Raw genomic sequence first — 24,408 nt, forward strand, 5'->3', positions numbered from 1 at the left:
TATACAGAAAAACAAGCCCAAAGTCGCTTATAATAAGCGGACATGGCAACACTGATCTCTGCCATTCGCCACGGTGACGGCAACGCTGTCACGTGAAGAGGTAGTGATGGGGCGGGCTCTGAGCGACGCGTCAGCCAATCGGAGCCTCTGTTGTGCGGCTTCCCATTCGTCGATAAACATTGTGAGCTCTGTCTCACGGACGCTCAGTGAGGCAGACAGGCACGGCGTGAATGCGAGGCCGACTCATTAAGGCATTTCGGGGGAATTTTCCATAGCATCACATATATATTCACAGACACACACTATGGTGAAGCATTATTCTTATTTACGAGGAGGAGACCCAGACCCGCAACAACCGCTGCCCTGACTCCGAGGAGTATTTCTCCGGGGGTTGCAGCGTCAGCTAACGTTAGCTTCGGCTGCTACCGTTAGCTGTTTTACATTTTTCTCTTCTGGCAACTGACCTCCACCGACCACCACCACAACACAGACGAATATATAACATTGACTAGCTGATCTGGAGGCTTCCTGGTCGTCGTGACTGACTCCCCCCTTTCGCCCGAGTGGTGTCCCCGAGGAGACGGATCCTGAATAATGCTAAAGAATGAGTCAGAGAGACACCCTGGTTTATCTGTTTGCTGGAGGGTAAGTGAAAATGTCAGACATATGCGACGGTTCAGCTAGCTAGCTGCGACCAGACCAGGGCTAGCTGCAGTTGGCTAGCTAATTCACGTTCACGTCAAAAGATACGTGATTAAGATGTGGTAGGATGTCAATATTATCTAGATCTATTAGCCACACACCTTATGGCTATATGGGGGTTGCTAATGGTGGTTTCTTATACATTATTACCACAAACCGTTTGTGAGTCGCAGAAGGTTGCAAACCCCATTCACGAGCATCACTAACGGTAGTAGTGTTTAGATCCAGTGTCACCACTCACTGACTGACTGAGGACTGGGACAGGTGGGTGGTTTGTTGGTGGAAGATCTTTGAAATTACGACTCGGTTTCATACCGTTGATTGTCATGTGATAGTACATTATTAGTAGTATATCCAGCTGTTCGTCAGCATCTCTATTTAGGCTCCCACGACCAGCCTCGGTCGGCTGCTATTATTGTGTCGATCGTCTCAACAGTCAGTGTAATGTGATACTAAGCGATAGACGAGAAGACGACCAAAACAAACACGCCCAGATAACCTAAGATAACATGCCTGCATAAAATTACATGGACATCCATGCAGTTGGGTCAATGTTTAGAGAAATGGCACATGGTTCTTTGGTTTAGCGTCACCGTTGCAAATCCTGGGAGTCAGTGCTGTAGTTTAATTTGGATTGCAGTCTAGCGTCATCTTTCTTCCTTGTGAGTCAGACTCGCAGGTGAAAATGGGCACAAGACATGGTTGGTGATTAAAAGTAGTGAATGCTGTTGTCATTGATCAATAAAGGTTTATTTATCTTTGATCTTACACAGACGCTTAGGGGGGAAAGAAAGGTAACAAACAATTCGCATTCCTCAACTCTTGCAGTTTCCTTTTTGTCAGGACATGTTTCCTAAAAAATAAAGCATCAGGAAGCGGCAGTGGATGGGGGAGGCTCATAGAATGCTACCTTCTTAACAGGATAGTGTCAAGATGATGTCGGTGCCCAAGAAAAGGAAAACGGACTAGTAAAATCCTTGAAATGCATTGACGTGCCACTTAATAGTGTTTATATGATTAGCACACTGTATCTATTCTATTATGATTTTCAGCACTTCCTGTAAGGCTACAGTCCAGCTGTTTGTATGGAAATAGTAAACATTAGGGACAGTCCAAGGTCCCCAATAATACAGTGAGCCGAAAACACTTACATACTACTTGACGACAAATGGTATTTTAAGCCCCGCTATTCATAAGGTAAGATGAACCCATTGATCTCCATGGATAAACCCATTGATCTCCATGGGGAAACCAAGTTTTCAAAATTCAGGTTATGTTAAAGATAACACATCGGCATGCCGTGGCCAAAACTCTGTTGACAGGACTTTGCTGCCTTGACTACCACGGCTGCTTTACTACTGATTTAATATTAACCCCAACTAAAGATAACTGTAGTCAGTTATTCTCAGTTGCTGCAGGTCAAGCCCTGCCCTGTCAAGCACTGCCATGCCCATTATGATCTTATATAGTTTTTCAGTTTGTAGGTAAACTTCAGATCTTATCTTAGTGCTCTCTGTTATCTGCCTCTCTTTCATGAGTCAGTGTGACTGGAAGAGGGTACAGCTCGGCTCCATCATAAACCGAAGTATCTGATTCATTATAATATGTCAAAAAGGCAGTAGTATTCCCTTGAAAGACCTCCATATGCAAACAGAGAGGATGTGTTCAATTATTTTGTAGACCTTATTAATATACTGCGTTTCAGCTTCACTGGGTTGGGCCGGGGGGTGAACCGGTGACCTTCTTCTGATTACCAGACGGCCTCTCTTAAGCTAATAAATTGTGAATCTATTTCAGGGTTTACATGTGCAATTGGCAGACATGAAACAATTTGATGGTTTGTTTGGGTGTATGTAGTTGCCAGAGGTTGGGATGGGCCACATTGGACAATTGCGGTGAGTGACATAACACTCAGTCAACAGGGTCAATTTGTATGTGACTGTCAACTTAATAGAAGCGACTGATTTATTCAAACAACTTTTTTGACACAGATGTGATACTCAAGTAAAAAAATACATGGCTTTTAGTAACATACCCCAATAGTGCCTTCGATCAAAAGGCACCGTGGCCTTAGAGTGGGTCCTGGAGACTGTCTGCCTGCTCCTAATAGTTGGGATGTAAATTGTAAGTATGTGTAAATTAATGTACTTGGCCATAAATACACCTAACTTACAGTAACTAACTTATCAAGTTAGGTGCTATTTATCAGAAGCGTGGTGTTGTACTAGGTAACACAAAACATTCCTGACTGGATCTCTTGTTCCCACGCTGGGCCATTCTACAGCCACGTGTCGCAGATCTTTAGAATTCCAGAAACAGCAATTGTGTACCATGTCTGTTAGTGATGGTCATTTGGGTAATGTCCAGCCGCCATTTTTTTGGTAACGTGTCGTAGCTTAGGAATGTCGATTACCTGCAATTGCCGTCATATTTGTTTCTTGGACACACCAACTGCATCATTATGTTGTATGTTTTGCAACTGACATATTTCAATGCAGCAACAGTGAATAGGTAAACACTAAACAGTGCTCAATTTAAGTCATCCGTCTTTCTGGAAATGTATCTTTTCCATTGCCTTGTGTTTCTTAATTGCCTCTTCATCAGCTATGGTTTCAGCACTATGCTCTTCGTTCTTATATAAGCGAAGACATTCAAAATGTAAAAGTAAAACTTTAACTGGGATTTATATAGAATACAAAGCTGCCTATCCCCCTGCCTTTTGAAATTAATGTACTGTAGATTTTGTGGCAGCTCTGGACCCAGTAGGGAGGTTCATTGTCATACCCCATCAGACACATAAAGCCTGGCTGGCACTTCGACTTTACTTGTGCGTCTGTCACTAGTGCCGCATGTAGGCATTACCACACTTTGATAGCAAGTGTGTCCTATATTAGAACCAAGCACGTGTACACCTAATTAATGAGCATCTAGTCTGAGAACTGCCGATCGTCACTTTGAGAAAAAAAAAAAGGTGTTGCTCTGCTTGAGGAATAATTAAATATAATATTTGAGTAGTTTATATTCTCTCTTACTCTTATAATCTATTTGAAATGTTTGGTTTATCAAATGGATGGTGAATAATGTTCATGTACATACGGTTAACCGTGTACCTGCCCCCATCCCTAATGTCTGTATTGGAATCAGCACTCTGCACACTCGTGCTTGTCTGTCTTGCATTCCCGCCTTGCAAAGCTTTTTCTTGTTTTCTTTTTTTTGCATCACTAGAGCGAGGAAAGTACACAATGAGTCTTGTTCCATTCATTTAGACTTGGAGAGATATGCATAGGCTAAGTTAGTGGGGACCGCCAAGGGGGACAGTTGGAAACGATAGGAAAAGGAAGGAAAAAAAAAAATAGTATATAAAAATAATACATTTCAATTCTCAAGAGTATTGTGCCAGTTTTCACCACTCTAACTCTTAACAGTATGTCAGTAAAAAATGTTTTATGGTGAAAATAGCAGATCTACAAGCACACAATGCATCACAGTGCAACACGTTGTGAGCTTGCGCAATGGCCAATTTGGGGGTCCCTTTTGGGGTCCTTTGGCATGGAAAGGTTTGAAAAGTACTGTGCTAACTGACTGTTCAATACATCTTCTCTCCACCCACATCCTTCTGTCTTCCCATATCCCCCTCCCCTTGCTGTGCCAGATGTGGGGGAACGGTAGGAGCCATATTGACATGTCCACTGGAAGTAGTGAAGACACGGCTGCAGTCGTCCTCCGTCACCTTCTATGTATCTGAGGTGCAGCTCAGCACGGTCAATGGAGCCAGTGTTGCCCGCATGTCCCCGCCGGGCCCCCTGCACTGCCTCAAGTGGGTACCTAAATACAGCTGATCACAAAGTCATTCACAGTCTCCTATAGTTATCCAGTGTCATTTAGTATGTTCATGTAGGCTTGGACAAAATGCTGTGTACAATAGGCTGCCTTTAGCATGCATTTTAAGTGGTAAGTAACATTTGTGTCTTTATGATCATTATTTTGCAAACTAAAACATATTTGCACACAGCTACTTGGTTGTTTCCAGTCTGTAGTAACCAAAGCCAGCGTAAATATTCCTGGTGTATAAACCCGGCTGTTCCTCCCCCTTGGCTGACCAAGTCAGGTTTTGGCTGCAGAGTTTGCCTTCCTTCTTCAGCATGAGCCGTGTTGTTGGTTTTGTTGTTGTTTGGCCTGGCAGGTGTCCCCCTGGTAAGGCCAACCAATCACTGAAACCTACCGCCACAACGATACCCACAGGGAAAGCTGCACACAGGGCACAAGCACACATTGGTCAGCTTAGCCAAGCAGAACATTTCACAATTGTATTCTCAAATAGGTGTATGTATTTATTTATTTTATGAGCAAAATCTCGCAGCCCTCTTAGTCTTTTATGACTGGCCTGACTGGGTAGATTTTCGCTTGTGGCGTTGATGAAAAACTGTCCTGCTTGCTGCTTCATGCTGAACAGAACAGAGTGTTCTATAAAGAGGTCAATTCAGGACTGCTCCACCCTTTTGGAAAAAATTAGGGCATTTGACGACATGAGGCCGCTCACAAAATTCATAACAGTTCAACTAGCTTTACAAGCAGTGGTAGTTGTTACTTTACCACTAGACATGAATTTTGTACTTAATATGTGATTGATAAGGCGCTGTCTCCTATTCATTCAATCCCTCATTTGGTTGAAATGACAGAAGACAGGTTAATTTAACAATTTGTCCAGTTATTTTGATACATTAGTACATTTCCACTTGAGGCATATTAGCTGTCCATCTTATTCAGAGCAGCTAAGACATAGATCACCTGCATCAAAATATAAAGTTTTGCACGGTCAGTTTATTGTGCCCACAAAGCATTTCTGTGATCACAGAGGGCATGAGCTTGTGCAGAGAGGTAGCAGGTATGCGGTATATCAAAATGAGGGTAGGTTACAGGTAGCTGAGAAAGTAAATTCAGTATGGGAAAACAGGCTCTAATTGGGGAGAAGAGCAGAAGTTATTTTCCTTCTCTCTGACATGAAATTTGCACCAACTGCTAAAAGTTAATTACAGTCTGGATCAGTGTTTACGGACCGGGGGGAAAAAAAACCGTTAAGCCTGTAGATGGATTCAGGCTTGTAGGGCGCCTTGAGACTCCGTATCCGATTATAAGAATCTAATATCTACAAAGACAGAAACACACCTTCCTCCTGTAAGATGTAAACACGCTCAAGGATATGTACACGCTTTGTATAACCATATAAACCACTGTGCAAAGTGTCCCCTGGCTGAAATAACTTTTTAATTAGTTCTCTGAACAGCACAGAATCAATTTACGCCATTTGAGGAACTCCAGGGTTGCGGCCCATCATTTCTTTTCTACAGTCCCTTGTATTGTTGAATATATATATATATATATATATATATATATATATATATATATATATATATATATATATATATATATATATATATATATATATATATATATATATAATTTGTTTTTTTGATCTTCCATAACATTTACTCTGGTCAGCTGGTCAGTAATGTATCAACTGTTTAAATTAGTCTGCCTGACATACAGTACAAACATAGGCCTACCATGTTATTTCGTTTTGCAGTGGGGAGAAAGAACATGGTTTGGGCTCAGAGTACAATCTCTGCCCTTGCAGGAACTTGGTCTGCATTATCTGGCTTGTATGCAAGGAATGGCAACCTCAAGTGTAGGATAAGGTGACGACTTGTGTTTTCAAATAGCTTTAAATGGGACAACATCTTGGATAAGCTGACATGTGTTTTCAAATAGCTGTCAATGGGACATCTTTGTCAAGATCACATTGTTGCATAACACCTATTGTTATGGTAGATTCATCTAGTTGTCAGGGATATGGCCAGAATCTCACCTGTTTTCCAACATTTAATTCTACTTAACTATACATATCACCTGCCTGGGTCATTGGTTTAACTGCACAGAGTGCAGGCATCTCAGCCCCAGCCTCGGTAAAGGCTGATGTTGCCTCCTCAAGGTTGGATAATATGTGGACAACAACGGATGCTGGGTCATAATTTGTTTATTAGAGCAGAAAGATGCGCACATCAAATGGCTCTAAATTACCGGTCCAAATCAAATTGTAGTGAATAATGCATTTAAAATTTCACACATACAAACAGTTCATACTGTACCTTTAGTACTGTATGTATGTATGACACTAGTCTTGTTCCATTAATTTAGACAGAGAGGTGTGCATAGGCCTGTCTATTTATCAAAATATCTAATGTAACGTTTAAGTATAATTTATCAAATTATCTAATGTAAAGTCTAAAGTATAAAAACAGCAGTCTGTTCCAGTGCCAGTTCATTGTGGTGTGTAGTATAACGGCTTTAGCTTGAGCTAATAATGATAATATTACATTTGATTTGTAACGTATTTTATAGTTGGTCTGCTGCTGTATAACCCCTAGAGAAGATACAGCTTGAGCTGGTTGGTCAGCAACAATATAACCCCTAGGGAAGATACGGCAGATGACCATTCGCCGCAAGTTTATCAGCCTTTTTGTTCCTTTATCATTCCCCTCCCATGGCAAATACATACTGGGATACAGGTATATGAAAATGTTCTATTTTTGTCCTTGTCTGCATACATGTGTAATCCGGCTTGATTCCCCTGCGTGAGTTGGAGAAGTGTTGCAATAGTAACACTGAGTTTGTATCTTCTACAGGTTGATCCTGGAGAAGGAGGGAGCTCGCTCTCTCTTCAGGGGCTTGGGGCCTAACTTGGTGGGCGTGGCTCCCTCCAGGTAAGTGTATATTCCAACTTTTTCATCACACTCTTAGTAGGCTGCACTAGCCTTCCTGCTTTCGTGTATAGAGGGGCGGGTTTAAAATCAGCGCGGAGAGAATGCGCCTGATCCCATTGGTTCAGCGATCTGTCCGTCAACCCCCGCCCCGTCAACACAACATTACGAGCGACGCCCACTGCACTCTGGTTGGTTGGGGAAATGAAACACTTCCTATACCGGGTACACTGACGCGCTGGTCCAGGCTTTTATTTTTTAGAAAAACTAAACAATAAAAGCCTGGAAATCGAGGCTACACTCTTAGCATTGTGCATTCAACTTATTATGAAGAGTGTTGACTGGACAGCATGTCTTTGATGGCGGTCAATAATTATGGCGTTGAAGTAGTAGGTTAGTAACACTGTTTATAGACAGACCAAGGTCAATTGAGATATGCCCAGCGTCACAGAATAGACTGTGCCACGATACAGAATAGTGCCACGATAAACAAATTGTATTGTCTGTTTCTGCCTTGCATTTTGATACGCTTTCATAGATCAGATGTTTAGTGGATTACTGTCACTCCCTGACTTACACAAGGTCAACTGCTTTGTCTAATAGAGGGTATCACAGGCAATCTGGGACATGAGAGAAAGTGGAATAGTTTGTTGATCTCTAATAAGCTCATATGCTTGTATAAACGTATCATATTGTCACTGCCGTGCAGAAACCTTGTATCTCCATATTTCAGTTTTTAACTTTTTTCATAAATTAGTTCCATATATTTTATATGTCATCGTATGACGGTGTCACTAGCAGATCTACAAGCTCACAACGCGAAAGTGTCAGGGAAAAGAGTGCATTTGACTTACAGGACAGACTGAGAAGGATAAGAGTGTCGCAGAGGTGTGTTAAACAGCTCATAGAGCTACAGTCATTACATTCAGTTGCCTTTTTTTGTGAGGGATATATTAAACATTATAACGTTAATCATTCATATATTTGCCCATACGGTAGGATAATGAAATACTCTCACAGGAGCAGAACAGTGCCACAGCCACCACCACTAGCTCTGAACCCTCAATCTGATCTCCCAACATAGCCTGTAATAGTCAGGACAAGACAACTTGGTGTGTTCAGGCTTTTAGCTAAATACCACTGTCTTTGTAAGTTGTTAGTCAAAAAGGGTCCTGTCAGTTTTTGATTGATTGAATACTTTGTTAACAGTTTGAAAAGACAAGCACAGGGAAGTACAGTTCAATACAAGGTCTGTTAAGAGGTTTTAAACCCAAGAAGGCACTATGGCTTGTTACCATTGGGGTTCTTTGTACTCAATTCATCGAAAATGTCACAGTAATCTTCTTGCCTTGGTCGGCACTGTTGGCATTGGTCTTATGATAATTAGGAACATGGCAGCATCAGTAACATGGCATTAGGCATGTAAAAACTGTCTGTTTTAAGAATTTTGTCATAATACAAGCGAGCTAGGGTCCGTTTCATAGGCTGAACCAGAGACGCCAGGAAGGGTGTTGGATATGAATAATAGATTCCCTAATTAGTGGAAATATAAACGGCGCTACAATATTATTAAAAGCTTTTCAAAGCTTCCTTAGCTTCATGAGCTGTGAATCAATCCAACTCATGAGGGAGGTTCTGCTCCATCTGTCTGATAGGAAATTAATACCCCACTCGCCAGGGTTTTAATACTGTTACATAATACTGACACTGAAGTGAAAAAAACATGAAAGTAGTTTTTTTTAATTTATGACAACGCCATAAGAGGATCAGAGAAGCGCTTCTCACTCATCGTGCTGAACTGTGAGCGGGACAGGGTAGAAAGAGTTACCAATTAAAATGCCATGTGTGCTAATTTGCCACTAAAGCTATAGCTAGCGAGTGCTAGTGCTAAGCACAAGTCAAGTGTTTTGTTGACTGGCTAAATGATTCTATGCTGATGCAGGCTCTCCGTAAGGCAGAAACCACCTGCGCTTCCTGAGGTGTGATGCAAGGCTTAAGACGGGCAGATGGACTCAGGCAAATACTGTTGTATAATATAACTGATGCGCCTTTAGCATCCTACTACAAAAAACATGTGTCTCAAATAGTGAGCTATGGGTGTTGTGTGTATGTGATATGAAAGGCTGATAAAGGAATATTGAAATTACTACAATGTCTCAGGCATTTCCACTGTAGTCATTATTAACTGATTCACTGCCAATCACGTAGATCTACGCAAACCTATTTAAAGCAGCCACGTGCCAATCGCGTAGATCTACGTGAAAAATAATAATATATATATATATATATTTTTCCCAATTTGACCCAAAGACCAAGGAGATATGATTTTTCGAAGATCTAGACTCCTATGCACTTCCTTGTTATCTTAAAACTTAAAAATTCTGTATCTCGGCTCCTGAGTACTTTTTTCTTTTCAATGAAAAACTCTGGCACTGGCTAAAAAAATATGAAAATACCTCTGGCAGTTAATGGGTTAAGGTTCAACAACAGTAATGACCCCACCCAATGTTTAAAGCATATAGGAAAAGTAATTTAAGGACAAAACTGCGGCATGAGTGAATTGAATGCTTGTTATCAATAATTTATATTAATATATGTTTTTGTTAGATATTTATGGTATGACCGTTTTCTCAATAAGTGTACTTGTCTGAACTTGTGAAAAATCTTCTTTCTTACTCAATGGTGAGTAACTGCATGGCCTATTTCTTGCCATAATTAGACCCCCCCAGGACTTCATAATGTTCCCAGATACTGTTTATGATGGGCTGTTCATGTGGAGATAGTTTCCAGATAGCATTAGCTTAGCGTAGTTTAGACGAAGCACGGAGGGCAGTTTTCATGGGAGCGTTGCTTGATGACAAATTGACAATCACTGGTGGAGGCGGTATTATTTCTGTCTGTGTGGTTCCAGTGCCAGGATTTTGCGATTTTCTTACCTTTTCAATTTGTCACAGAATATTTATCTCCAATATGATCGATCCCCTAATGGTTGCTAAGCACGGACGGGTTCACTGTGCTTCCGTGAAGAGAAAAAAATGTCATCGCGATTCGCTTGTTATACCCATTGAAAATAGCATGTTTTGCTCAAAAATACATAGTAAAACACAGGAGCAGAGATTCAGAATATGTCCCTAATCTTTCAACAGGGAAGTGAATATGTATATATATATTGTGTATATATATATTTTTTTAAGATACGTCAAAAGACGGCATTGGCAGGGAATGAGTTAAGAGCGGTGTCCCGGACAGTCCGAGTACAGTGGGAAAGCAAAGTAAGCCAAGTAGAATAAAGTAGAGCAGTGAGTGGCGTTGTGAGCCAAGACTGCTATGTATGGAACAAGTGAAACGACTACTAGGGCAAATGCAGTCTATAAGCAAATGATGTCGAGCCCATTCCCATTTCGGTTCTCATTGTTCTGTTGTAGTAAAACACCAAATACACTAACCAGAAATGAAGCACAAACTAATAAGACCTGTCAAATTGCATTAAAGGGATATTTCACTTTCAAAAAAACTTTGGGTCATTTTATAGTCTACTCATGCTTTTGTGAGCCCCCCAGACCGTTTTTAAGTTGCTTGATTCATTATTTAGATATTTGATATTAATTTTTATCAGACACGCCCCCTTCCTATACAAATCCATTATAACTTCAAACTCCATTTTTAGGATGTTAGATTAATCAAAAACACCCGTCCTTGGTTCTGGTGACTCACCCTGCCCTCCTAATACGCGAGGAGGCCGTGTTTTTTTAATATTTTTTTTTGGAAAATAAAAATAAATAAATACTATAAAGAAATGTTATAAAATAAATGAAAAAAGTAATCGAAAGAACACGGCCCCCTCGCGTATTAGGGGGGCAGGGTGAGTCACCAGAACCAAGGACGGGTGTTTTTGATGAATCTAACATGTTAAAAATGGAGTTTGAAGTTATAATGGGTTTGTATAGGAAGGGGGCGTGTCTGATAAAATGAATATCAAATATCTAAATACTGAATCAAGCAACTTAAAAACGGTCTGGGGGGCTCACAAAAGCCTGAGTAGACGATAAAATGACCAAAAGTTATTTTGAAAGTGAAATATCCCTTTAACTCTTTGAACTCTACTGGGGTCAAATATAACTAATGAGAGATATGGTAGATGATCACCATGGATGATGAAAAAGTAATTCTCATGGTTGGAAACAAATCTGATCTTGTTTGAAACCCTAACCCAAAGCATAGCATATCAGCACTGTGTAAGAAATCATTGTACAATTTGGAGAAATAAACAATAACATTGGCAACTTGAGTATACAGAGTATACAGAGTATAGACTCATGTTATAACATTACTACTGTATAATGTTGCCATGTGTGTTTGCTCAGAGAGACAGAGAGAGAGAGAGAGAGAGAGAGAGAGAGAGAGCAAATTCTCTGCTGTGGTATGAGAGACAGACCTATCGTTTAAACTCTTGAACATCTTAACCGTGATACTGGCTCGCTTGGTATCCAGAATGATTAATATTCATATAAAGGAAGCCTCTTGTAAATACTCCCATTTGCTCATTTTCTTTATTAGGTACAAACAGTGCCTGAAGGAGTTAACCCATTAAAACCGGGAAAGCATCTGTGTCATTTTAGATTTGAGCTATTGCAACATACTGTATGTTATTTTTCTCTCCAAAAACTGTTAGGATTTAGAGCAGTGGTTCTCAAAAATAGTAGATCTACAAGCTCACAGCGCGTCACTTCGTGCCACACTGCGAGCTTGTACATCTGCTATTTTTGAACATTTTTGAAAAATCTTGAACGTTTTTGAATCTTCTCTTCTGGGGGTCCCTGGCACAAAAGAAATTCAGATGGGGGGGTGGTGGGTCCGCTGGGCCAAATACATATCATTTTGAGGGTCCTTATGTATGTCAAACTATGTTCTACTGTATCATGATGTACTGTATCCAAACCTAAATAAGGTGTCGCACCTATCAGGTTAGAAGTCGTTAGGTGACCTGTTTACTGTGCATAAAAGAATACGGTGACTTATACTTGATTGTCATAGTTGCCATTAGTCCAACACCAACAGCCGCCTTATTATTCTTCCTCATGACTTGAATGAGTTTTTTAATGTTGAGTAATTAATTAGCTGCATTTTCTTTTACATAGCTATGAACTAAAGAAAAGACAATTTCATTTATAACTATTATGTTTGTTTTTTCTGTTGACCTATCCTCTCCTTTTCACTCCCAACAGAGCCATTTACTTTGCTGCGTATTCCAGTGCCAAAGAGAGACTTAACGGTGTGTTGGAGCCCGACTCCAAGCAGGTGCACATGTTATCAGCTGCACTGGCAGGTAATAATATATTTCAGGCCTATGTTTTGGTGCACAGTTTTCTTTTTTTAATGTTTATATCACATGGATTGAATGTCATTTAGCAGTAATTTCCAGTGTGCTAGAAGTGTTAGTAGAATGGAGCTTGCCTGGTTTAGTAGCGGTAAGTCCAAAAAAAAAAGTGTTGGAATTCCTACCTACTTTGTATCATAATCCACTTGACTTGTGCTAGGTTCCACTGATTGCACTCACTGATTAAGTTTAGCCTCCGGTCATCAATGTGAAACTGCATCCACATTTCACTGGTAAATATGTCAGCCTTACCTAATATCAAGTAGTGGCACTGTTTTTTAATTCTAAGGACTTCTTGTAAATGATTCACAGCTTAAAATGTATCCTGGATCGTGTTGGATTGACAATTTGATCCTAGTGGAACTGGAGCATGGTATACAGAGTTGTTTAGAATGTAGGTCAGTTAGGCCTTATGCACCTACAGTACATGAGGAGTATGAATGCACGTGCATACGTACTGTATGCATTTGTGGGAGAGATTGTGTGTGCGCGTGCAAGAATAATTTAGGTTAATGGTAACGGTATCCAACTTTGAACAAACCATGACTCAGATCTTCCTGCTGCTAAATCCCAAGGTCAGTTGTGTTTTGCCAAAGGCCCTCTAGTGGCCAATGACTGCAGAGCAGCCAAGTACCGAACCCTACAGATCAAGTGAGCTCAACTGAATAGCCTCTCTATTCTAAGAGCGATGAGTTGTTGACAGGGTAGTGATGAAGCCAGTCTGTTTGCCAAGGGCACGTAGATGTGTGATACAGACAGTAGCAGAAAGCTGCCTTCTCCCGTGGCTCATGACTTCATATGAATAGAATCGACCTGACATCATATGAAGATATCCTCTGGACTGAAACAGACAAACTCACTGTAGTGTCATAATTTATGTACATTGTACAATCTGGCCAGGTTGATCTTGTGATTTTAGGTATTTCATACTCATATTATACTTCATATTACAAATGAAGTACATGTAGCGTAAAGTCCTTAGGGTGACTAATGGCAGCCTTACGCTAATGTATTTCACCCTAACGCTAATGTACTTTTCAAGCAATTTCACTGGCTCATAAATCTCAATCTCACTTTTTCTCATCTTGACAGATTCACGAAATCTGTCTGTCTTTGTGTGTAACTGTCCTGGGCATAACTCGGGCACTGTCAGACCGATAGACTTGGTGAAACTTGGTGTGTGTTGCCGATGACCCGGGGTTGTGTTGTGCGCCTGAGGGGCAATTTGGTCGGACCTGCGGTTGTCCAGAACTGAAAATCCACGTATGTCTGTATCTGACAGTCTTGTGTCCACAGACATTGGCTTCCCTGATTGGCAAACCCAAACCATCGGCTTCACGTATCGGCCAAGCTTTGCGTCATGTTTGTGCCGCTGTACCAATAAAGTGCACTGGATACTCTGACGACGGGTACACCGTGTTCCATGACAGCAAGTACAATGGGCATTGCATAACCAGTTATGGCATGCATTCCCACCTTGCGTCATTCATCACAGCAAATAACTGCTGCAGAGACCTCCTTTGCTCGGGGTCTGCTCTACAGGGCATGTGTAGTCTATGTGTACTGTATATACATATCCGCACGGACCCAAAGCCAACCCTGAGCGCAGATCCACCTATAGGAGGGCGGCCCAGCAGGCCATGCACTTAGTTTATTTGCAGCATAGGAATTTTGCTTATGAACTTAACACTGAGAAACACTTCTTTCAGGACCAGTGCTAGATGTATTAACAGCATTTGTTATTTCCTCCAGAGATGATAATATACTATGCCAGATCTAATTGTCTGTATCTATTTGACTTATGACACATTTGTCTTTAGATGTGAGAGGGTGTCAGAGTTTAGTATTTTCAAAGTCTTTTCATAGTCTTCTAGTGCCGTGCTTCTGAAACTTTTTTGGCTTCAGTGCACCACAGGCTTCATGGCTTGTGATGCAAGCTTAATTATGTCATTAGTGGGCCATTAGTGGTAAACTACGGATACAAAATATGGTATTATTGTAAATAATAGTTGTAGGTTAAAATGTATCAAATGAATTAATCTCACAATTGTTCCTCAGTAGGAGCACACGCTATTTACAGATATGAAACACACACACACACACACACACACACACACACACACACACACACACACACACACAGGCACACCCACAACAATCTTATGACCTAAACAGATTTTAAGATTTGTAGCTATTACAGTATTGTTACCAATACATTTTCAGATGTTATACTTGTATGATTTCTATGGTTAGAATATACTTATAGATGTCTAATTGTGGTGCTCTTGTCAGTACATGATAGGTACAAAAGGTTATCGATGGCTACAATCTTTAAAATATAGTAGTCCGGTAAATTTTAACGCCTGATGGTGTTTGGGGATGATTGTGACAAAAAGTTGAAGTGTGTGTGTAGATTGAATTACAGTTTGCTACAGTATGTCACTACATTATATCCGTTTTACTCTGATAGGCTGCTAGGCTACATTTGTGAGAGATTGTGTAGATTATCAAGCCATGCCGCGAACGCCCCAACAAGGGTTTGATTTTGGAACAAAAACACCTTTTACTAGCCTGGAATCCAGACTGCTTCGCTAAGTTCGGTGGATTTTCTTCTCACTTCGCTACACAGTCTGGTTAGCCTCCTATTTCCAAGGGGCGGGACATGCACAAACAGGAGAAAACGTCCCGTGGCTTCTGATTGGTTTGGGGGGGAGGGGGGCGGTACTAGTGTTTTCCAATGTAAAACTCGAGTCACTTCCTGACTTGCCTACGTAATTGGTGACGTTTGTTTATACAAGTCAAATAGGACCCTGGCCAGACTGAGAAGCGAAGTGAGAAACAAAATCCCCCGAACGTAGCGAAGCAGTCTGCATTCCAAGCTAACCTTTTACACCCCTCATGAGTTTGCCTGTTCAGCAGGGAGCGGAATGGGGAGGGATAGCATGGTTGTCCGTGTTACGCCCTCCCACTGAGCTCCTCACTGTCAACGGAAAAGCAGTGGCTGGCAATTCCATGTGTATCGGAGGAGACATGTGGTTGTCTGCACACTCCTCAGACCAACAGTAGGGGTTGGCAATGACGCGTGATTTGGGAACGTACGGGACCGGCTGGCAAACCCCGCCCCCCAGTGGAATAAGGAGATTTTAGACTGCCGGAGCAGCTCTGTTAACCCCCGCATCCCTGTGATAATGATATAGAATATAGATGATATATATAGAATATAATATATTGAGATAATGATTATTCTGGAATTGGTCGCTTTCATTGCTGTTTCCTCAGAAGAAAACCATCCGTTCCTTTTCTTTATTTCAATGGATTAAGTAACAGCCGTCTGCCAGCCTGGAGATGGATGGATCATGGATTCTAATATTGATAATTCTTATCACCTCTACTGTCATATATCTCACGTACTGTACTCCACTATTCCGCCAAAATTTTTAACGGTACATAACGCAAACTACAGGAAAATAGGGCATGTGAGAACGCCTATCCTACTGCACAAGTGCACAAAGGCTGTCTTTTATATTGCGTTTTGTTTGTAACAGTGTCCTGTCACTAACTGCGTGGCATAACATACAGCAAGGTCCAGCTATGTACCTTTCAAGCAGGCGTGATTCAGCCAGTGGAGACAGTCGGGGGCGGGGTTTGCCAACCGGTCCCGTACGTTCCCAAATCACGCGGCAATGACATGGAATATACATAAGGGGACAATTGGTAATTAATAAATTGGGAGACAATTTAAAGCATTTGTTTCCTTTCTTTTATTTTCCGAATAACAGTTACTCAGCTCTATTCTTCCAACATGTCCCCTCTGCTCTCTGAAATGGTGATGATATTTCTTTTCCAATGCTTGGTTAGTGGGGTAAATCCTATGGAAGATGGGGGGTGTTGGGAAGTGAGACGGTTGCATGTCGCTCAGTGTGCTACACACCCGCCTGTGTCTGTTTTAGGCCTTTACTCTTACCGTAGCTCTCCTCTCGCAAGGGCATGAGACCCCCACACCACCAGGGGTCTCTAGCTGCATCTGTGAGGAGTAACTTGGGTCTGCGTGAGTACTCACCACAGATCTGTGCTTCTTCTGTTGTTTTTGTTTTATTATTTTTCTCTTTGTCTCTCTCTCTCTTTCTCTCTCTCTCTCTCTCTCTCCTGTTCCTCTCTCTCTCCTGTTCCTCTCTCTCTCCTGTTCCTCTCTCTCTCTCTCTCTCCTGTTTCTCTCTCTCTCCCTCTCCTGTTTCTCTCCCCTGTTTCTCTCTCAACTTTCTGTCCTGTGCTCTTGCCTTTTTCATCTAGGCTATTGGATAAGATGCACAGTTAATACACGTCTTTTGCACGCACTGACACAACTTTTACAGTATTAATCTCTCCCCCTATAGCACGCACATAGGCTAACGATGAACAGGGTTAGATCCCTCACTAAGCTGCCTTTATGACTTTTACATTGGATTTAAGCTAAATAAAAGTCCACATTCATACAATGTATGCAACATAATGTACAATTTATACTTTGTTCATTTATTAACATGACTGCAGCTTATTAATTTGTGGGCCATCTTTGTTGTGCCGCTGGCAGAAAGGCACTTTAGACAACCATGTTATTAGTGGGTTTTAAACCTTAATTCAACTGTTTTTTAACTGTCTCTCTCTCTCCACAGGGTTCACAGCTATCACAGCAACCAACCCCATTTGGCTGATAAAGACTCGCCTACAACTGGATGCCAGGTACACACAGCCAATCAGAGCAGCATGCTTTACCAGTCACAGCGAGCCTAATTCAGTGCATTTCCCCATGTGTTTATGAATAATACATGGCAGCCTTTAACCTTTTGCCTGGTAATGGAGATACGTTACCCTGGTCCATAGGGATTTTGAGTAGGCATCTAGTTGGTTTGGCCTTTTTCTCAGACCGTTCTAAAATTGTGTCTAAAACATCAATGTGACCACAGTACCTTGTGGGTCACAGCCACAAGGGAACAATTAAAGTGAAGTTGGTTTTGTCTTCTTTTGCCTTCCCTCTCTAAGTCCATCCTTCTCTCTTGTCCTTTCCTAGGACCCGAGGGGAGCGGCAAATGAATGCGTTTGATTGCATTCGGCGCGTGTACAGGGCGGACGGCCTCCGGGGCTTCTACAGGGGCATGTCTGCATCCTATGCCGGTATCTCAGAGACTGTAATCCATTTTGTGATCTATGAGAGCATCAAACGGCGACTCCTAGAGTCTAAGGCAGCACAGAACATGGATGAGGAAGATGAGGGGACCAGGGATCCATCCGACTTTGTGGGCATGATGCTCGCCGCGGCCACCTCGAAGACGTGTGCCACATCCATTGCTTATCCTCACGGTGAGAGCAGGAAGACAGTCCCTGGGTGCTGGAGATTTGGTTTATCATACAAATAGATTAATATTTTCTGTATGTTTTCTCAGATTAGACTATGCATGTACCTTGTGTGTTCAGTTAGGGCTGCACAATGCATCGTATTTTTTATCATAAATGTGATCAGTGCACTGAAACAGTAAACATAATTTAATAATTGTAAATAACAATTGAAATTAAATATCTGTGATAAGCCAATATCGGGCAATAAAATCGACTGACCTATAAAAAGGTCAGGCTCTACAATAAACACCTCGCAAAGACCTCTAATACCATAACGGCAGGGGTTGATGAAGTCAGAATGTTGAAATGGCAGATTAGACCGTTTTCACAAACCTTCGAGCTGTCCACACGTGTCAGAATTTCAGCGCATCATTTTGCCTCTCTAAACTTGGAGTGCCCTTTGCTTTTTCTGATGGCCAGTTTGTATTTGTATTTTGGATGGTGCCTTGCCCAATAATCTTTGCTCTGAGCACAAATGACCTGGTCCTGATTCAAGGCAAGACGGTGTCAAAAGTTTAATTCTGTCAAACTTTTGAAGAGTAGAGCTGTTCAGTTTTAGTACAGAAAAACCTATGTGTGATACTTTAATAGATCTTAGTTTTATCGCATCCCATATTGCCAACAAGTTTTCATCATATAGCACAGCTTTACTTCCAGTGTTGTTCACAGGTCTTGTACCTAACGGCCATTTGTAGAGAATTCAAGTTGATTGTTGCTAAATATAAATACATATATTTATGAATAAATATTTTGATCACTCATGACCTTTTCCGTGTTTCCCTCTTGCAGAAGTGATTCGCACCAGGCTACGAGAGGAGGGCACCAAGTACCGCTCCTTCTTCCAGACTCTAATGGCAGTGCCCAAAGAGGAGGGCTTCCGCGCTCTGTACCGCGGCCTCACCACACACCTGGTCCGTCAGATCCCGAACACCGCCATCATGATGTGCACCTATGAGCTGGTGGTCTACCTCCTGAAGGGTTAATCCCCGCTCCTCCTGTTTTATGTGTTTATATATAACCCTGCCCCTAAAACTGGAGAGAGAGAGAGACAAACAGAGAGAATGCCAGCCAGGACCGATGTGCAACAGATCGCCCCTCACTAGAAACAGACAGGAGGCGGTGACTCCACATTCCTCACTGAAAGCTAAAGCTAAAGTGTAAATTTCAAACGGCGTAGCAGTTGTTTTAAATTCTGTGGGCTTTTGTTTCTCAGATGGGTACAGGCGATCGGTAGGATCTTCACATTGATTTGGAGATCTGGTTTTAGCGATGGTTGGCCAACGGCCAGCCCCCGTCATTCTTTTTGAAATGTCTCATTTTTACATCCTGCTGCGCTCCCTTGGCTTCTCCTTGATGAGTTGCTTGTGGAAGCACATCAATGTACAGACGAGAGCATCTAAGTTATATTATTACAAGCCGCGGCGCTAACAATACTAATAATTGAAGAGAAGTAATCCCTCTACTTTACTACCTGTAGTGGATCTTAGAACCTCAGAATCAGAAGGTGTGTTGTTCTCTTGGTTATTATGAGAATTGTATTTTTATTTTTGTTTTGCTTTGGGAGCCTTTTAGATTACTGCGCAGCATTCCTCCCTTAAGCCTGTTTTATACTTGGTTGCGTACCTGTGTCGCACACAAAAATAGCTGATCTACAAGCTCGCATCGCATTGCGACGTGTTGTGATATTGTAGATGGGCTATTTTCAGCGCGAGACACCGGCACATCAGTAAGTATAAATCTAATCAGGCTTCATTGTTCCATTGGACCCAAAGTTCCGAAGAATCCACACTTTATCAATGGTCACTACTGTGTATGAGCAAAAATTTATGATCTGGATTCTTGCTGTTGATGTATAAAAGTGGGTTCAGCGCTGTAGGCTTGATGTGGGTGTATGGACGGAGGGAGGGAGTGGAGGGGATGTGCCTTGTGTGAAAATGTGAACTGGAACTGTGCAGAGACGCACAGTAGTTGTCGGAGAAAGGTGTAGTTCTGGTCACTGTCACAATATATGACAAGTGTATGGAGTAGCACACTGGTGTTAGGCAACACACATGGTCAGCAACCTCACTGTACATGATGAATACGCACACAGACAAAAGGGCCAGGCAATATGGGGGGGGGCATGATAAACCATTGGACCTGCTCCCAGTATCGATAAAGATCATATCAATCGCATTGAAAAACTGGCAAGTGTATAACACACATCTGACATGCTAATTGTAATTGGTTTGTAGTGTTCATTTAGACAATATGATATATATATATTTATACAGTGGTGGACAAAGTGTTCAACCCCAGTACTAGTAGTCAAAAGTATAGATACTCCTGGCCAAATAGCTACTATTAAATTAGAAGTAAAAGTTACTCTGTCTAATTTGTACTTGAGTTAAAGTGCTGGAGTACTTGCTTTTAATAATACTTAAGTATTCAAATGTACATTCTTAAAAAAAAAATACTTGCATTTAATAGTACAAATTGCATTGTACATTTTCCTTTTAATATCTATGCATGCACAAAAAATATCAATGGAATAGGCGATCTACAAGCTCACAATGTGACACGTTACGAGCTTGTAGAGCTGCTATTTTCACTATAATTGAAATGGGGCTTAAGTAGTTAATTCATACTGTACTTTTTTCCCTTCCTAGAACTGTAGTGGAGTCAAAAGTACAATATTTGTCTTTGAAATGTAGTGGAGTGAAAGTCATAAGTATCCAAAAATATTCAAATAATACTCAAGTAACGTACAGAAGAAAAAAAGAAAAAGAAAAAACGTAAGTACATTACTCAAATAAATGTAGTTTGTTACTGTCCACCACTGTATCTATATATGTGTGTATATATATAATATCTATATATGCACACACCATAATATGGTTACACTATTGATATATTGCATAGCCCTAGACACCATTGTCTGCAGATTTTGTGTGACCTAACTTTCAAGACAACATGATATTGTCACAATTATGGGCATTTACATGCGTTTACAGTTACTTGACACCAAAAGCATGCTGTGATTGACCATATTCACACTTGGGCCATTTTGCGCTTATGTCATACTCGACAGCCCAGAAAATTACAGCTTTGTGAATATGGTCAATATGGTCAGTTCTGACAAGAGGGCAACGGTTGAATCTGACCATTTAATCTCTAGTGTGTTTGTGTTAGTGGATTGTCTGTGAGGTCTGACAACGGTACAGTGTCAACAGAATAACCCTAAGCAGAGTCTTCTACATACTTGAATGTAAGCAGATATGATGAATAAACTTACTAGACAAGGAAGTGAAACACCGACCAAAATTGTGAATACAAAAAACAAAAACATTAACTGAATGAATAAATACAATTATACGTTATAACGGAAATATAGTAATATTGATGAAGGCTATATTAAGTGATGTATACAGTTGAAGTATGTCCACACAAAATGTGACTATGTTGTGTTTGTCTGCCCTTTCCGGGGAAATGCAAACGTTTTTTTCTCTTTTTTTTTTACCCTCACTAGTTGTTTTCTCCTCTGCAAGCAACTGTGTGGTTCTTTATGCACTTTTCCATTGGCTTCACAAACCTTTTATTCATGTTGTGTCTTTCCTCAAGTTCAGAATTCAGGCTAGTTTTACAGGCGAGGACAATCCTCTATTGAGTTGACTCTGGAAAATTGTACACTTTAGCCTGCAAGGTGTGTTGTGTGGGGATGAAGAAATTGCAAGAATATGTTCTCTTTGGAGTGTACAGTATGTGTGTGAAATGCGTACTGGAGACATTCATATCCTGTTTTGTCTGTTTCCTCGCCCCATGCTGTATGTTTCGCTGTAACGTGTTTTTCGAGAAAAAGAAATATAGCTGCATTTAAAATAATTTCCAAACTAAGATAAATAATTTTGGAACCATAGTATTTTGTTTTTGTTTATTTTAATTTGAATGTTTTGTTTGTGATGTCCTTGCCTTGAAATTTAACGATGCTTGCTCTCTACCCACCGGTTTTATTTAATTGGTTTTGCTTTGGTTTTGTGTTTTTTTTTAAACTGTTAAACATGTTTTGTTGTCACCGCATCCAGCCTTGTAACCATGGAGATGCCCTACCTACTGACCTTTCCTCACTCACATGACGTTGACATGAGCACAAAGAGGCTTTCACTGTTTGCATTTCAATCACAGGCTGCAATGTCGATCGAGCACGTCTTGACCGAAACATCTCACATTAACAGCCCAACCCCATTACTTTCCGATGATAACTTCTTAAAACTCTTTATTAATTAGATCTGAGTGTAAGTGTGCAGCATCATGCTTTTCCAACCCTTATTTGGAACATTTGGGGACATTATGGCAGGCTTTAATAGAGATCTCTTCTATGTGCAGCTCAGACATGCTAACTTAACTCTGTGCCATTCAACATCTTGAGACTGTAGACAAACTGCTTTAGTCTGTGGCTCTAAAAGGCCCTCGGACATTATAAAGAGTCCAAGTGAAGTGATCAAAAATCCTTTTTACTGTTAACTCATATCTGCGCAAATTATGGATGCATTAGACCAGTGGTTCTCAAAGTGGGTTCCAGGGACTCTCAGAGTTCCTTGAGAGGGTTCTAAATAGGCTCTTACAGGTCTGTTACTCTGACAGTATACAAATGGAACCAAATGGACCATAACGGGTCCATTTGGTTCCATTTGTATACTGTCAGAGTTATGGGGGGTCTTTGAAATTTCAAAGTTTGAGAACCACTGCATTAGACAGAGCCTTGATGTAAATTAATTAACAAATATTGTATTGATTAGTCTGGACACTACCATTTACGCTGCAGCTGATGTAGTAGTGCTTGGGGCTCTACGTCCATGGGCGTTTGTGTTGCTGCTAGTAATGACTTGTATCCTCAGTCACGGTGCTGGCTACACTCCCATGGACCTGAGACCGGCCTGGTTCACACAGTCTATGCAAATGGTGAGTCCACTTGTTTGCACCTAGAGTACTTTAGCCATTTAAACTACAGTTATATCCATCTGTCAACTGTATCAATGTCGTTTGTCCCAGGACACGTTCACAACTCATGGTTATTGTCTTGCCTCTGAATGTTTGCGTTGTTTCCGTGACCGTGTGTATGTTTTAATCTGTGTGCGTGTGTGCTTCAGTTGCCTCATACTGTATGTCAATCAGTTGTTTCTATATGTGCATGTGTGAGACCATAGGAGGATGCACTCAGTTGAATAACCGCTAACAGTGTTTTTTTATTTTACTTTTATAATATAATACATTGTTTTCCCATCCCTCTCCCCCTCATGGTAACTTTGGTGAGGCTACTGGAAGTGTGTCTCACGCTATGCATTCTGTCACCCCTATTTTTTTGTAAAACAAAATTCAATAAAATGGAAAGAGTGCAGATATGTTCAGGTTCCAAGCTGTCTTATTGTGTTTAAATGAAAATACATTGTGATCATTAAACTCAAAACCACCAGGGGGCAGTATTGATCACCCAGGGCCAGAGTAGACTTGTACCTTGATTGCCTCACATTATCAGGTAGACAGAGACAGAAGACAGTGATGGTGGTCTGCCTGCTTGACCATATTCTTTCCAGACCAAACCGTGATGTAATGAAAAGCAGACTTAAATGTGTAACACACCTCACAAAGCGCAGATGTGGACCTCTTTGCTCTTAGCACTGGAGACAATGTACTGAGGTCAAACTATGGAGGCTGGGTTTTTAACCGCAATGTAGAATGGCACCCCTGGTCCTTGTGTAATTAACCATCTGTGACATCAACGTGATACTGAGAGTTTAAGTGAGTAAGGATTTCAGTTCAGCACCCCTATGTAACCACCTGGCTTCAAACCTGGGTCTCCATCCCTCCTGGCCAAGAGGTACTGTATTAAGCTCCTGGGCTTACAGGTGGGACTACTCTGCTATGAGTAGGGAGAAGTATTTCATGCAAATATAGTGCTAACAAAAAAGCTAGTTATTGATATGAAGTCATAGACATTACACAACCTGTATTGTTAGTTAATGAGGAAATTCCTGTTGTAAACTGCGCTCCACTGCATCAAACCAAATTCCTAACATGTCTACATGTCATGGCAATAAAGTCTTCTGATTCTGATTCTGATTACCCTAAACACGACTTCAGGCATTTCATGTGTCTAAAGGACACTTACTTAATCCTCTTCGTTCCCTGTGGACATTTTCCTCTTCCAGGTGACTCAATGAT

At 41.1% G+C, this 24,408-nt stretch overlaps 1 protein-coding gene across 1 annotated transcript; it reads left to right on the top strand.

The window, feature by feature from the left end:
• The first annotated feature begins 202 nt into the window (after positions 1–202).
• On the top strand, positions 203–22,843 carry LOC308085603 (solute carrier family 25 member 36-A). The gene is made up of 7 exons (XM_080428819.1): positions 203–645; positions 4,355–4,519; positions 7,386–7,463; positions 12,686–12,786; positions 17,490–17,556; positions 17,885–18,174; positions 19,000–22,843. Exons 1-7 carry the CDS (start codon positions 605–607, stop codon positions 19,191–19,193), a joined length of 936 nt encoding a protein of 311 aa, XP_080284945.1. The 5' UTR covers positions 203–604; the 3' UTR covers positions 19,194–22,843.
• The last annotated feature ends 1,565 nt before the right edge of the window (positions 22,844–24,408 follow it).

Source organism: Gymnoscopelus braueri (genome assembly GCF_963280865.1).
Source record: "Gymnoscopelus braueri genome assembly, chromosome: 5".
In the NCBI taxonomy this organism is placed as follows: domain Eukaryota; kingdom Metazoa; phylum Chordata; class Actinopteri; order Myctophiformes; family Myctophidae; genus Gymnoscopelus; species Gymnoscopelus braueri.

Coding starts and splice junctions, on each gene's coding strand:
- LOC308085603 (XM_080428819.1), top strand. CDS start 605: ATGAGTCAGAGAGACACCCTGGTTTATCTGTTTGCTGGAGG. Junction 4,520..7,385: donor GGCCCCCTGCACTGCCTCAA/GTGGGTACCTAA, acceptor TATCTTCTACAG/GTTGATCCTGGAGAAGGAGG. Junction 7,464..12,685: donor GTGGGCGTGGCTCCCTCCAG/GTAAGTGTATAT, acceptor CACTCCCAACAG/AGCCATTTACTTTGCTGCGT.